Consider the following 14,906-nt stretch of genomic DNA (forward strand, 5'->3'; position numbering starts at 1 on the left):
CTGAGCAGACTCCTGGACTTCCATGCCCCTTTAACATCTAGGTCCGTCTCATTCTCGTGCTCAGCACCTTGGTATACCTGCGAGCTGCGAAAAATGAAGGCGGCTGGGCGTGTCCTTGAGCGGCAGCTCAAGGCCTCTGGGCTGACTGTCCATAAACAGGCTTACAGAGAACACATGAGAGCGTATGCAGAAGCTCTGAAGGTTGCACGGTCCAAGTTTTATTCCACCATCATCAGAAATGGCTCCAGGGACCCTAAAAAACTTTTTTCAACCATAAATCATCTTCTTAAACCTCCTTTACCTGCCCATTCTGAGACCACTGATGAGAGGTGCAACATGTATATGAACTTTTTTAAACAAAAAGTTGATAATATCCGTTTACACCTCTCTACCAAGGATATCTTGCCCTTCCCAACTGTTGACTCATTGTCTGAGACCGTCCATCCTCTTTGCTCTTTCTCTGTTGCCACACGGGAAGAGGTGGAGGAGGTCATCAGGAAAATGAAACCGTCTACTAGTTCCCTGGACCCTTTCCCCTCACCCTTGCTGAGGGCCAACATTTCTGCCATCTCTCCACTTATCACCAGGATGATAAATCAGTCCCTCCTGGCTGGCCATATTCCTTCTGCACTAAAAACTGCTGTCATCAGACCTCTACTGAAAAAATCCACCTTGGATCCTGAAGTTCTCTCCAATTATAGGCCCATCTCCAATCTTCCATTTCTCTCCAAAGTTCTGGAAAAAATAGTTGCAGCACAACTTCATGATCATCTCAAACTGAACAATCTGTTTGAAAAGTTTCAGTCTGGTTTTCGCCCTGGCCATAGCACCGAAACAGCCCTGGTCAGGGTCACCAATGATCTTCTGATGACGGCAGATACTGGTTCACCTTCACTACTTATCCTCCTTGACCTGATAGCTGCTTTTGACACAATAGACCATAACATCCTTCTTCACCACCTGCAATACACTATTGGACTCTCAGGAAATGTTCTAAATTGGTTCACATCATACCTGACTGGCAGAACTGAGTATGTCGCCCTTGGCAGCACACAGTCCCACACCCACAACGTCACCTGTGGTGTCCCACGAGCTCTGTGCTGGGCCCTATCCTTTTTACTATCTACATGCTCCCCCTTGGAACTGTCATTGGCAGACATGGTTTATCGTTCCATTGCTATGCCGATGACGCTCAGCTTTACCTCAGGACTACTCCCACCTCCTCTACTGCTCCTCTGCCAACATCTACATTGTCTACCTGCCTGGAGGTGATAGAGGCATGGATGAGGCTCAATTTTCTTCAGTTGAACAGATCCAGAACAGAAGCCATCTTAGTTGGTACACCACATCATCTTCGCTCTTCTACCATCACCAGTATTACTTTCTCTGGCCAAAATATTCCTCTTTCCACATCTGTTACTAATTTGGGTGTTAGAATGGACTCCCAACTTACTTTTGACACCCACATCAAAAATCTCTGTAAGTCATCTTTTTTCCGTCTCAAGAACATCGCCAAACTCCACCCATTACTCACCCTGGCAGATGCAGAGAAGCTCGTCCATGCCTTTGTCTCTTCCAGGCTGGATTACTGTAATGCGCTCCTCATTGGGATTCCTGGCAAGAGTATCCAGAGACTCCAGTATATTCAGAACAGCGCTGCCAGGATCCTGATGAGGGTGCGAAAGCATGATCACATCACCCCAATCCTGAAAACCCTTCACTGGCTCCCTGTTTCATTCAGAATAGAGTACAAGGTCTCCCTTCTTACCCATCAGTGCATTTATGGACATGCCCCTCTTTATGTACAGGAACTCCTTACCCCTCATAACTCCTTACGTTCCCTCCGCTCTGTACACACTAACACTCTTCAAGTCCCCAGAACTAAGCTCAGCAGCATGGGTGACAGGACGTTTTCATCTGTGGTGCCGAGGCTGTGGAATGCCCTCCCTGATTACCTGAGAGCCCCACAGTCGACTGAGGCCTTTAAGCGAAGCCTAAAAACTCATCTTTTTAGAAAGTAATTTTGTTAAAGTATTTTATAGATTCTTCTGTTTTTTTATTTATTATTCTATTTTTACTCTGTAGCACTTTGGGATTGCTAAAATATAAAGTGCAATATAAATAAAATTTATTATTATTATTATTATTATTATATAGCACCTTTCCCATGCTCAAGGTGCTTCACAGAGTCTCATAAAGAAATGGCAGGTATATGTAACAGTGGAAACAGATGTTTCCTAAATAGAATATTAAAAAAGAATAAAAGACAATAAACCATAGTACAATAATCAATTCAGTACTGAAAGAAAGCCTAGCAAATAACATCATTTGCGATATAACACACACACACACACACAAATTATACTGAGCATCTGGACAGAGAGGAAAACTGAAAGATGAGACAGAATGTCAAGTTAAGTTAAACGCCTTCCTGAACAGATGAGTTTTCAGATAATTCATAAGACTTGTCCTATGAACCACAGAAAGATTAATTTGTCCCCAAGGCAACGAAACCAATCAAGGCAAAGACTATAAACTCTATTAAAATAAATTGAGTGCAGTTTGAGTCACATGCATCCAAGTTCAAGTTCAAGTTCAAGTTCAAGTAGGCTTTATTGTCACTTCAACCATATACAGTTAGTACACAGTGAAACGAAACAACGTTCCTCCAGGACCAAGGTGCTACATGCAACATAAATTACAACATAAATTAACAGAAAAACTAAACTAGCTAACTAAGAAATGTGCAAACAAAAGCAACAAAGTGACAGTGTGACAAAAACACAAACGTAACATAATAATAAGGTGTTGTTGTGATGAGTTGAGGTAGTGGAGAAACAGTAAACATTCCTTAGTGTAGCAGCAAAAATTAGGAAGTAAAGAAGTTAGTGCAAAAAGTTGTCCAGTAATGGATATTGTGCAAAAAAAGCATTGACAGGTTGGTGTATACGATAGTTTGGTAGTGTAGGTCAGTGTGTTTGCGCTTGTGTTGATTAGTCAGTACTAATCCATGAACTATATATACAATAAAAAAGTGAAAGAAGTGTAAGAAGTGCAAATTTATTGCGAATTTTAACAACATGTATTTATATAGTACCTTTTCATACAAATGATGTAGCTTGAAGTGCTTTACAAGATGAAGAAAGAAAAATTAAAAATATAAAAATAAAATTAGGCAATGCTAAGTAACCAAGAATAAATTAAGGTCTAATGGCCAGGAGGACAGAACAAACTGCAGAGGGCTGGGGAAAACAGAAAGTGTTGTTAACAGGGAGCAGCAACTGATCTTAAAAAGTTAAGTTAAAACACTTCAGCTGAGATTGGTAACAATAACTGGTTTATGGGAAACTGTTTCCAATTATTTTCCCCCCATTTTGAGGGATACTGATTTTGTGTTAGCATACACTAAATACAGCAGAAGTTTGAGTTGTATTCATTTTTTGTATACATATTTAACACATTGGTTTTAGAGCAAGAAGCTGAGCTTTTCATTTGAGTGGTAGTAAATAACAAATGTAATATTTGTGTTTTGCTACAGTCACTTGGGCTTTATGTTATAACAAGCATAAGTTTAAAGTATTGGACAGATTTAAGCTCTTTTGAATTAAACTTTTATTCTAATTGCATTTTTTTCATGGTAGAAATGTCATGTTTTAGAATGTGGACATCTAATGTGCCAAAGCCAGTTTACAGGCATGCTTCATTTTCTTAATAAGGCGAATGTGTCCTGAATTTGTTTTAATGTTGTACATTGTATTTTTGTTTGTTCTTAATAAAACTTGTTCAATTAAACCAGACCAAAGTGATCTCATTTTATATTTAATTTATTAAAGTAGTTTGGATTAAGTTTATTAAGGCATATTGGAAATACATACTTTATTATGTTTGGTAAACTGAAAGCTTAAAGTTAATAAAATTATAACTACATGTTAAAGTGACTTCTTCATATGTTGGGAAAACATAAAAAATGCCTAAACTAACATGTTTTCAGAACAATGGTCATGATGCCCAAATTACTAGAATTATACAGTTGAGACAAAATGTTGACTACTTGTATCAAAAAATTACAGCAAGTTGCATAAACTTCACTCTTGTTTAGACAACTTAACTAAGTCAAAACAACAAGATAAGATGACTTAGCTAAGTTGTGTGAACAACATTTTTTACAGTGATAGCAAACAGCCTTCATATTTTTTCTGTGACAATTTCCCATAGAGGTCCAATTGTTTGTCACAGTCTGTTTAAGTGCTTGACATGTAATTCAAATCTTAATAAAGTATTACGGCAGAGGAACTGTTCTGATTGTTATTTGGCCCTTATGTACCACACTGCACTTACTTACACTTATTTTCAGAGACCCAGGATAAATGGACACTGAAGTACAATTAATTTAAGTACACTAAGTGAGCTTCAATAAGGTGTGCTATTTTGGAGTTGTAAATACATTTCAAACATATCACAAATACAGTGGTACCTCTGGTTATGACCATAATTCGTTCCGAAACTCTGGACGTGACCCAATTTGGTCGCGACCCGAACGTAATCTCCCCATAAGATTGTATGTAAATACAATTAATCCGTTCCAGACCATATGAACTGTATGTAAATATATACATTTTTTAAGCAAAAAAATAGTTAATTATACCATAGAATGCACAGTGTAAGAGTAAACTAAATGTAAAAACATTGAATAACACTCAGAAAACCTTGAACAACAGAGAAAACTAACATTGTAAGAGTTCGCGCTATACCCTTACGAACCGCTCGCTGTAAACACTTTTTTATGAGTTTTAAGCACAGGGAAATAAAATTAAATGCCACTTTCTTTGCGAAACTTTTCACACCATCCTCTACTGACTTTAAATTCCTCACCTTCGCCACTCAAAGAAGGATTTTTTTTCAGCAAATCGCCATGAATCTTTCTGGCTTTCTCGCAAATGATCGCCTTGCTTACGCTATCCCCTGCAAGTTGCTTCTCGTTCAACCACACTAGCAACAGTTTTTCCACCTCTTCCAGCACTTGAGGCCTCTGCTTGGTTAACATTGTAACTCATTTTGCAACATCAGCTGCTTTGTTAGGCCCTGTATACGCAAACAAAAGAAAATGGGAAATGGAGAATAGGAAATCATTGGTGCATATGAACATGCATAGGGGAAACTGGCCGCCAGTGTCATGAACAGATGCAAAATTTTGGCAAATTTTTTGATCATAACCCGATTTGTACGTGTTTGGAAACGTTCGTGACCAGAGGTTCTACTGTATGTGTTTAATGTATTATCCTCGCATTTTCTAACCCTCTTAATCCTTGACAGGGTTGTGGAGAGTGCTTGAGCTTATCCCAGCTAGAATAGGGTGCAAGGCAGGAATAACCCTGAATACAATGCCAGTCCATCTCAGGGCAAACACAAACACACATACTGTACACCCAAACCCCACACCAGGGCCAATTTAGCATTGCCAATTCACCTAACCTGCATGCCTTTGGACTCTGGGAGTAAACCAGAGCACCCAGAGGAAACTCTCGCAAACATGGCAAGAATATTCAGGGTGGATCCAGGATGCGTACCCTGGTCTCCATTGTGCCACCATGCTGTCTCTTTCATACAAATGTTTAATAAAAAAAGATGCTATACATCTCTGGGGACGTAAATAAGAAAAAAAGAAATTTTTAACTTTCGAAACAGTTTAGTTAATTTAGTTAAATTTTTTTATAAAGCATATTTAAAAACAACCAACATTGACCAAAGTGTTGTACTTCAGAATAAATACCATAAGTAGAACTACATTCTAAGACCGGATAAAGTTAAACAAAAAGACAGAAAACATAGTAAAAATATTAAAGGAACCAAATCTAATTAAAAGTCAAAGAAAAAACATGTGTGTTCAAACTGGATGTAAAAAATGGGCAGAGTTGTAGCAGACCTGACATAAGCAGGTAGTTTCTTCCAAAGCCAAGAAGTGGCTGTTGCAAAACTCACTAACCTTTACGTTTTAGTTGAGCCCTCATCACTACAAAGATCATCTGATCAGACAACCTAAGTTGGTGAGGTGGAATATAAAGGTATAAAAGTTTAGAGAGAGAGGAAGGAGCTAACTCCAAACAGTTAACAAAATCCCAGAATGGACTTGAATGTTATGCCTGGCATGCATTATCTAATTTCTATGTTCAACATGTTGACTGCCAACTATGAGAATATTCTGTTCCATGCACCAACTAGCAATTTTTTAGAGTCTTAGAGAACAATCATGCATTTAGTCAGTCAGTCAGGCAGAGTCACAGAGGATGCTGGAGCCTATTCCAGCTAGCACAGGCCATAAGGCAAGAACAAACCCAGGTTAGAGTTTTAGTGCATCGCATGTGAAACACACACACACACACACACTATGGCCAATCCACCTCACCTGCAAGTCTTTGGACTGTGGAGGGAAACTGGAGCAGCTGGAGGAAACCCACGCAGACACAAGGAGAAAAAGCAAACTCAACACAGGGTGAATCCTGGTCTGCTTTCTGCGAGGTAGCAGTGCTACCACTGCACCACCCTACATTTAATTAGTATACTAAAATAACACCAAGACTTTACAATCGTACCAGGAACAGATGTACATAATGTCACTTTGACAATTCCAAGAGTTTAACTTGCAATGAATATACTGGATAAAAAGATCGCCATGTAAGGAAATGCATCCCATCATTTATCAGCGTGCTGAACCAGCTTTATCCAAATAAGAAAATATGTTTTAATTAATTGTATTTATATTTGTAATTGCAACAGTCACATTTGAAATTGTCCTCTAGCATTACGATCCTGTTTATGTTTCCAGTTAGAATCACTAAAAATAAAAAAAATCTTAATTTGCATACAAAAAAACCTTACATTCAAGAGACAAATGGGGAGGGCTGGTGTCAGGAAAGGCATATAGTCGTAATAATCACGTTGAAACCTCTACGAGAGAGGTGTACTCAAAAAAAAACAGCAACCCCCATATAAAAATGTGAATAGCTACAGATGAAGAACATTCAAGGGACAGTTAAATTCATTGGGCTCAAATACTAATTTGAAAAAAATTTCAAGGAATATCAAAAATATTTTCTCATCTTCACTCCTCATTTTAAATATTTTTCCGTGAACTGATGTGAATTATGGAAATCTGACCTAAAGCACATTTTTAAAAAATGTCATGTAAATCCATGCCATTCACAAAGTCAGTAGAATGTGAAACCATTGATATCATATGAAATGTTATTTAATATTAATCAGGTTTATCACTTTTATTATGCCATTATTGTAGTTTTAAATTATGCTTATGAATAGTATAAACAGAAATTCCAGTACCTGGTTGAGTGAAATTCATTTTTATGAAGACAATTGTTTTTGTAAATAGAGTCTCTTGTTCTTCTCTCTTTTGTTGGATGGTAATGCTGTGGCTTTCTTTTCCTGTGTAAGTCAACTTTGTTTGTAAGCACCATTTTGAACCTCAGTGCCTGCAGACCTTCTTGCTGGTCTCACATGAACTGAAGTTCAGAAATAGAATATCAGTTGATCTGCAGAGACCTAATCTATGGAGGAATGAGATCAGATGCACTTATCACACAGATGTAACAGCAGCCCGGGGAATTCTACATTAATGTGTAATGCAGCCAGTTTATAATTGTACTCTCAACAACAATTTTAGATATGCTATACATTACATACCTCTATCCTGCATTAAAAACTGTAAAGATGTATGTCTGTTGAAAATAAAAAAGCACACACAAACCAAGGAACCAAAATAATGATATAAAACACTCTTTAAGTTATTCTCTAACACTAGCTAGCATGTATTTTAATTTTTGCTGCCAGTCAAACACAGAAGCCAGATAACCAGGTCATGGATTATCAAACTTTGGTCACCAGCATTAAACTATCAAACACAGCAGAGAAACCAAACTTCTGCTTCTGTACCTTCATTTTTCACCAGTGGTATCTCCTATAATCTAAACATTCCACATTCTTCCCTTTTATATTCCTTCTTTCCTCCATTTTTCCATTCTATCCACCCATTTCTACAGCTCCATCCCTCTACCTTAAATATTTTATGTTACTCATTTACATTTTTCATTATTTTTTGCTATTTTGTATTGTTGTCTTCTTGTCTCTTACTTATGAAAATTATGCTTGCTTTACTCATTACTTCTCGTCCTCTGATTTGACTCCCTTTTGTCTTTGACAGAATATCTTAAAGTTTTTTTTCACTTTGTCTGTTTCTAGCACTTTGGGGCACTTATTTTGATCTTCTTCCGCTAATCTGTCTCTTATAATAGATATTGGATTTTTGGAATAGTTTTTCTAGTTCTGTTTCACTTATTACCATTCATTGAATGTATCCTCTTCTTCTTCTTTTGGTTGCTCCCATTTAGGGGTCACCACAGCGGATAATTCATCTCCTTCTGTCATTGTCTTTTACACCATTTTCTGCTACACCAACTGCCTCCATGTCCTCCCTCACCACATCCATAAACCTTTGACCTTCCTCTTTTCCTCTTGCCTGGCAGTTCAATCTTCAACATTCTTTTCCCGATGTACCCCTCAACTCTCCTCTGCATGTGCCCAAACCAACTCAATTTAGCCTCTCTCATTTGGTCACCAAATTGTTGTTCCTGTGTTGTCCTTCTAATATACTCATTCCTAATCCTGTCTACCATTGTTACGTCAAGAAAAAATTGTAGCATCTTCAACTCTGCCATTTCTAGCTTTGCCTCCTGTCTTTTCGTCAGTTCCACCATATCCAAACCATACAATATAGCTGGTCTCACTACTGTTTTATAGACCTTCCATTTCACTCTTGCAGATACTCTTCTATCATAAATCACTCCTGTCACTCTTCTCCACCCAGTCCAGCCTGCCTGCATTCTCTTCTTCACCTTTCTGCCACACTATCCATTGCCTTGAACTGTTGAAACCAAGTATTTATATTTGTCTACATTCACCACCTCTGCTCCTTTTCCTTCCATCACCTTCCTCCTCATTCACGCAAATGTACTCCATCTTACACCTACTGACTCTCATTCCCCCTCTGTCCAGTGTAAACCTCCACCTTCCCAGATTCAGCTCAACCTGCTGTCTACTCTCATTACAGATGACAATGTCATCTGCAAACATCCCAGTCCACAAAGTCTCCTGTCTGACTTCATCTGTCAATCTGTCCATCACCACTGCAAACAGGTCTCTTTCTTTTTTCCCCCTGTGCTGCATTGACATCATGGACCAGACGGCGTGAGCTTATTCAGTGCGAGCAGGAACACAAAGGTGGCCGGTTGCTGTGTGCTATTTATGGAGCGGAAGAAGATGGAAGTTGGTGAACGCACAGACTAATGCATCTGGATTTTTTTGTGTGTACGCACATTTCCGCTTTTGTCCGTACGCCATGAATTCTTAGTGTGAATTCTACACACAGCGTTATGCATGAAGCCCCTGATATTTCAGACTCATTTTTAATATTGTTGCAACTTTTGAACACTTCATTGTAAATTAATGTGGGTTTTTTAGCATATTTATCATACATTTATAGCAAGCATTTTGAAAGAAAACACGTCATAATCCAAGCAATATGTTCACAGATGGTGCGCGGTTCATCACAGACCCCAGTAAATAATTCTCCCCTTTGACAAAAGAGTAAATATTCACTTAAAAAATTAAGATCACACATTTTTGCATGTATTTTTTTATATAGTATACACGGTAATTGTATATAATGTAATAAACTGCAAATATCTGGTCAGAGTTGCTTGCAAATCTGTAGTCGGAATATTATTTTAGTTCAATTTCTTTACTTTTTAAAATTTTATTGAAGAAAAACATTACATATAATCAAGTCAAACTAAACAAAAAAGAATTCAACCCCCTTGAGTTAAATTTCTTATTGTAGAATTTACAAGGAAATTATAAAGAAATTATAATCAAAATCAAATTGTAATAATAAAAAAGAAACAACACAACCCCTGCACCTAACCCACAATATACAAAATACAAAATGTGTAAAAAAAAAACAACACAAGAGCACTCTTCTCCCAAAAAAACAAGTTGGATAATTTATATAGAAAAATTAATAGGTGGAATTGAAGAGTCACATAGTTTGGGGGAGGAATGATCTTCTCAGTCTATCAGTTGAGCAGGACAGCTATAGCAGTCTGTCGCTGAAGCTGCTCTTCTGTCTGGGGATGACACTGTTTAGTGGATGCTGTGGATTTTCCATAATTGATAGGAGCCTGCTGAGCGCCCTTCGCTCTGCCACAGATGTCAAACTGTCCAGCTCCATGCCAACAATAGAGCCTGCCTTCCTCACCAGTTTGTCCAGGCGTGAGGCATCTTTCTTCCTCCCCAGCACACCACCGCGTAGAAGAGGGCGCTCGCCACAACCGTCTGATAGAACATCTCCAGGATCTTATTGCAGATGTTGAAGGACGCCAGCCTTCTAAGGAAGTATAACCAGCTCTGTCCTTCCTTACACAGAGCATCAGTATTGGCAGTCCAGTCTAATTTATTATCCAGCTGCACTCCCAGGTATTTATAGGTCTGCACCATCTGCACACAGTCACCTCTGATGATCACGGGGTCCATGAGGGGTCTGGGCCTCCTAAAATCCACCACCAGCTCCTTGGTTTTGCTGGTGTTCAAAAATTAATTAACGAGTTCTTATTTATTAAAATATTTAGTATGAGTTGTGAGTTGCTTGTGGATTAAAACCTGTTTTATATGTGAGTTTTCTGTTCTTGTTAGTTTCTAAAACAGGTTAAAACTGTTTTTACAGGCGTCCAACCCTCTTTTACTTGTTTTCACAAAGTAAATTTTTTTACCAGTAACAGCGTGCTGCACGATAATGTGCAGTGAATACACTTGACTTGAGCATGCCTAGTTTTCATACTCTTTCTCTGTGCGTTTATCATTCGTTTGCTCAGAAGTTGATGCGCTTGCTGCTTCCTGAGCAGCTCTTCTTTTCTTCACCCTAGTGGCCCACTTCTTCTTTTCTTTCGTCGGCATCTTTTCATGTTAATACTGATCAAGTCAGTGTTTGTGTTGCAATTAGTATGTTTTCTTTAATTTTTCACTTATGCGGGCACTTAAGTCTTCAATCTGCCACAAGAATGATTTAAGATATGAAGAGCTAGGGAAAGTGACAGCGAAGGTGGTAGGGATAAGAGTGGTGATTGTACGCATGCGCCGCACGGCTGCCCTGCTGGCCACTGCCGAGAGTTGATTCTACAATAAAATAAAATAAAAATAAAAAGGGGAATAACCTTGAAGGTCAATCATCACCCCAAAAGCAGATAGTAGACATCACATAGTATATGTGTACCAAATTTCAGGTCAATAGTTCAAATGGTTTGCAAGCTACAGGTGATTTAAAATCCTGGACAGACAAACGGACAGCCGCGGTAGCGTATTATAGAAGAAGATTTTTTTTTGTTCTGTTCTTTTGTTTATGTGACATAGGAGCTGTGCCACTTGGCCACAATTGGTGCATTTGTGATGCAAGTTATAGTTACACTATTAATATGGCAGTGGTTTCATGTTTTGGTATCACTTAGTTGGAATATCTTCTTGTGAGGGTGGTGCAGGATATTGTAACAATCTGAGAAAGAAATTGCCACTAGGCAGTGTATTCTAAAAAGTTAAAAAACAGAGTGGCAGGCAGAGACACAACTGCCACTCTTAATAAGCAGCCTCTGGGGTGCTGGGGAGGAGGGACATTTGGAAAAGGAGGTTCAGGTAAAAGAACAGTGTGTTTAACTCATGGTTGTGTGATGGTTTTTGAGTTCAGTGCTTGTTGTTTGTCCTGACTACGTTGTTTTTCGGCTTGTGAAGTCAGAAGAGAATAAATAAAACCATTGATTAGTTTTTTTTGGGCAATTACCACCACTTGCCTACGAGATTTATTTGCCCGCCTGGGAAGGGATATTACAATATGCATAAGAACAATATAATGCTGTGAGGTGCATGGTAGGAATGCCAGCCTGGTTCAAGGGTGAGAGTGGGATTACAAGGATCGGATCTGAGCCCTTTCCTGGTTACAGTGGTGATGTACAGATTGACAGATGGAAGTCAGACAGGAGACTTTGTGGACTGGGATGTTCGCAGATGACATTATCTTCTGTAGTGAGCGTAGACAGCAGGTTGAGCCGAATCTGGAGAGGTGGAGGTTCACACTGGACAGAGGGGGAATGAGAGTCAGTAGGTGTAATAAGGAGTACATGTGCGTGAATGAGGAGGAAGGTGGTGGAAGGGTGCAACTGAAAGGAGCATAGGTGGTGAATGTAGACAAATTTAAATACTTGGGTTCAAAATTTCAAATGGAGAATGTGGCAGAGGGGTGAAGAAAAGAATGCAGGCAGGCTGGACTGGGTGGAGAAGAGTGGCAGGAGTGATTTGTGATAGAAGAGTATCTGCAAGAGTGAAATGGAAGGTCTATAAAACAGTAGTTAGACCTGCTATATTGTATGGTTTGGATATGGTGGAACTGACGAAAAGACAGGAGGCAAAGCTAGAAGTGGCAGAGTTGAAGATGCTGCGATTTTTTCTTGGAGTAACAATGGTAGACAGGATTAGGAATGAGTATATTAGAAGGACAACACAGGAATGACAATTTGGTGACCAAGTGAGAGAGGCTAGATTGAGATGGTTTGGGCACGTGAAGAGGAGAGATAGAGGGGTACATCGGGAAAAGAATGTTGAGGATGGAACTGCCGGAAATGAGGAAGGGCAAAGAGCAGGTTTATGGATGTGGTGAGGGAGAACATGAAGGCAGTCGGTGTGGCAGAAAATGATGTAAAAGACAGGGATAGATGGAGAAGGATGATCTGCTGTGGCAACCCTTAAATGGGAGCAGCCGAAAGAAGAAAAAGAAGTTTAGTTAGTTTGCTATTCAAGTAGGCCAAGTGTTTTGTTTCACTTCAGTTTTTGATCTCCTTTCTGAATATGACTTTGATTTTTGGTATGCTCATTTGCTGTACTTGCTTGCATTCCTTTTTAATCTTCTGGTTTACACCTGGCCAGGCCATGATTATGATTCCCATCTTATGTTTTTATTTCCCAGTTTTTTCTTGACTTTTATAATAATTCCTGGAGATGCTGTCTCGTAACATTGATCATGTGGAGATCTGCTGTGCTAAGACAGAAAATACTGTATAGGACAAAATGATGAAAAGGATCAAGAGAAGAGACACAGTCATGAAGCAACTAGAGGTTGTAACCAGGACTTTGAAAATACGACGACCAAAACAAACTTTTAGACGACTTTCAGAAATCAAAGTTGAAAGGAGAGCCAAAAATTAGTTACCAATTTACCAAGAAAACTTATTGAAAAAACTGCAACAATTACTGATTGTTAATCCACAATCTCAGATAGAAATGTGACTTTACTAATGGTGTTTTATGCTGTCACCTCAATGACATCATGTGCTGTGCATATCCAGGTCATATCCAACAAATGTCAGCAAACACAGGCAAACAAAATAGGCATAAAAGAATAAAATAAAATTACAAAAATCTTACTGAAGTGTCAGAACCAAAACTCTGCATAATAAATCAAGTTCTTATATTCAAAAATTAAAATAGATAGTGAAAAAGCCAAAAAAAGATGGTACACGAAAACTAAAATAAATAAAGCACATAACATCAGTATAGCAATGCCAGGAAAACTCCTCAGCCACTTGACTGTAATCCATACTGAAACAGGGTGTAAACATTAAGGTATTTTTTTGCCGCTTCCTTCATCTTTTCATTCCTTAAAGTGTAAATTAAAGGATTAACCATTGGAGTGAGAAAATAATTCAAACCCCCAATGAAAATTCTTTCATCATATGAAATGCTTTCAATTCGGAAACCGATATAAAGAACTGCAGTAGAAAGATAATAAAGGAGCACCACAAGCAAATGCGAGGAACACATCGAGAAGGCTTTTGTTCGACTAGCGGTTGACTTAAGTCTCACAACTGAAATTACAATTCTGTAGTACGACCAAAGCACAAAAAGAAATGGGATGAAGATAACAAGCATAGCCAGTGAAAAAGCCAAATTGGCATGGAGAGTCACATCAGTACACGTAAGGGCGATTACAACTGGATAATCACAAAAACAGTGCAAAATTTTATTAGATCCACAAAATGGAAGATAGGATGCCCAGGTTATTGAGACTAGTGTAAGGAGAAATCCCACTATCCACACTGTGGCAGCTATTGAGAGACATGTTTTCATGTCTATAATCACATTGTACTGGAGAGGCTTCACAATAGCAACATACCGGTCATAAGCCATTGCAGCTACCAAGCACAGTTCACTTCCCCCAACTGCAATTATGAAGTACATTTGAAAAAAGCATCCACCAAAAGAAATTTTTTTATTCATGTCTAAGAGAACTGCTAGCAGTTTTGGTATAATTGCTATTGTCATCAGCAAATCTAACAGGGATAAATTCCAAAGGAAAAAATACATGGGTGTGTGGAGCCTGTGGTCTACCGCAACGAAAAACAGAATCAGCAGATTTGCAGTAAGTGTTATTAAGAACAAAATGAGGAATCCCAAGAAAAGAAGTGTCTTGTACTCCTGAAGACCCGAAAATGCAACAATTTCAAATTCTGTGAAAAGTGAAGCCTTGGAATTGTTCATGTTCTTGCTCTTCATAGCCTCCCTGTGAAAAGAAGAACAGGAAATTACTTTTTTCAGCATCTTTAGATAGTAGATATGTAAGGTACTACATGATATACATATCTTCACCCTGTAAAGTAAGCAAACCAGCCTGTGAAAAGAAGAACAGGAAATTACTTTTGTACAGCATCTTTAGACAGTAGATATGTAAGGAACTGCATGGCATATATATATATTTTGTGAGGTTTCTAAAGTGTTTTGGGACTCCCCCCAACGGGACAACA

The 14,906-nt window shown here is 38.6% G+C and overlaps 1 protein-coding gene across 1 annotated transcript; it reads right to left on the reverse strand.

Annotated features, from left to right (window-relative positions):
- Positions 1-13,680: 13,680 nt before the first annotated feature.
- On the reverse strand, positions 13,681-14,658 carry LOC114641280 (olfactory receptor 10A2-like). Its single transcript, XM_028790354.1, has one exon. It carries the CDS (start codon positions 14,656-14,658, stop codon positions 13,681-13,683), a length of 978 nt encoding a protein of 325 aa, XP_028646187.1.
- Between the last annotated feature and the right edge of the window lie 248 nt (positions 14,659-14,906).

This window comes from Erpetoichthys calabaricus, chromosome 4, assembly GCF_900747795.2.
Source record: "Erpetoichthys calabaricus chromosome 4, fErpCal1.3, whole genome shotgun sequence".
Classification (NCBI taxonomy): domain Eukaryota; kingdom Metazoa; phylum Chordata; class Cladistia; order Polypteriformes; family Polypteridae; genus Erpetoichthys; species Erpetoichthys calabaricus.

Bases quoted from the DNA above. Each gene is read 5' to 3' on its own strand.
- LOC114641280 (XM_028790354.1), bottom strand. From the start codon at position 14,658: ATGAAGAGCAAGAACATGAACAATTCCAAGGCTTCACTTTTCACAGAA.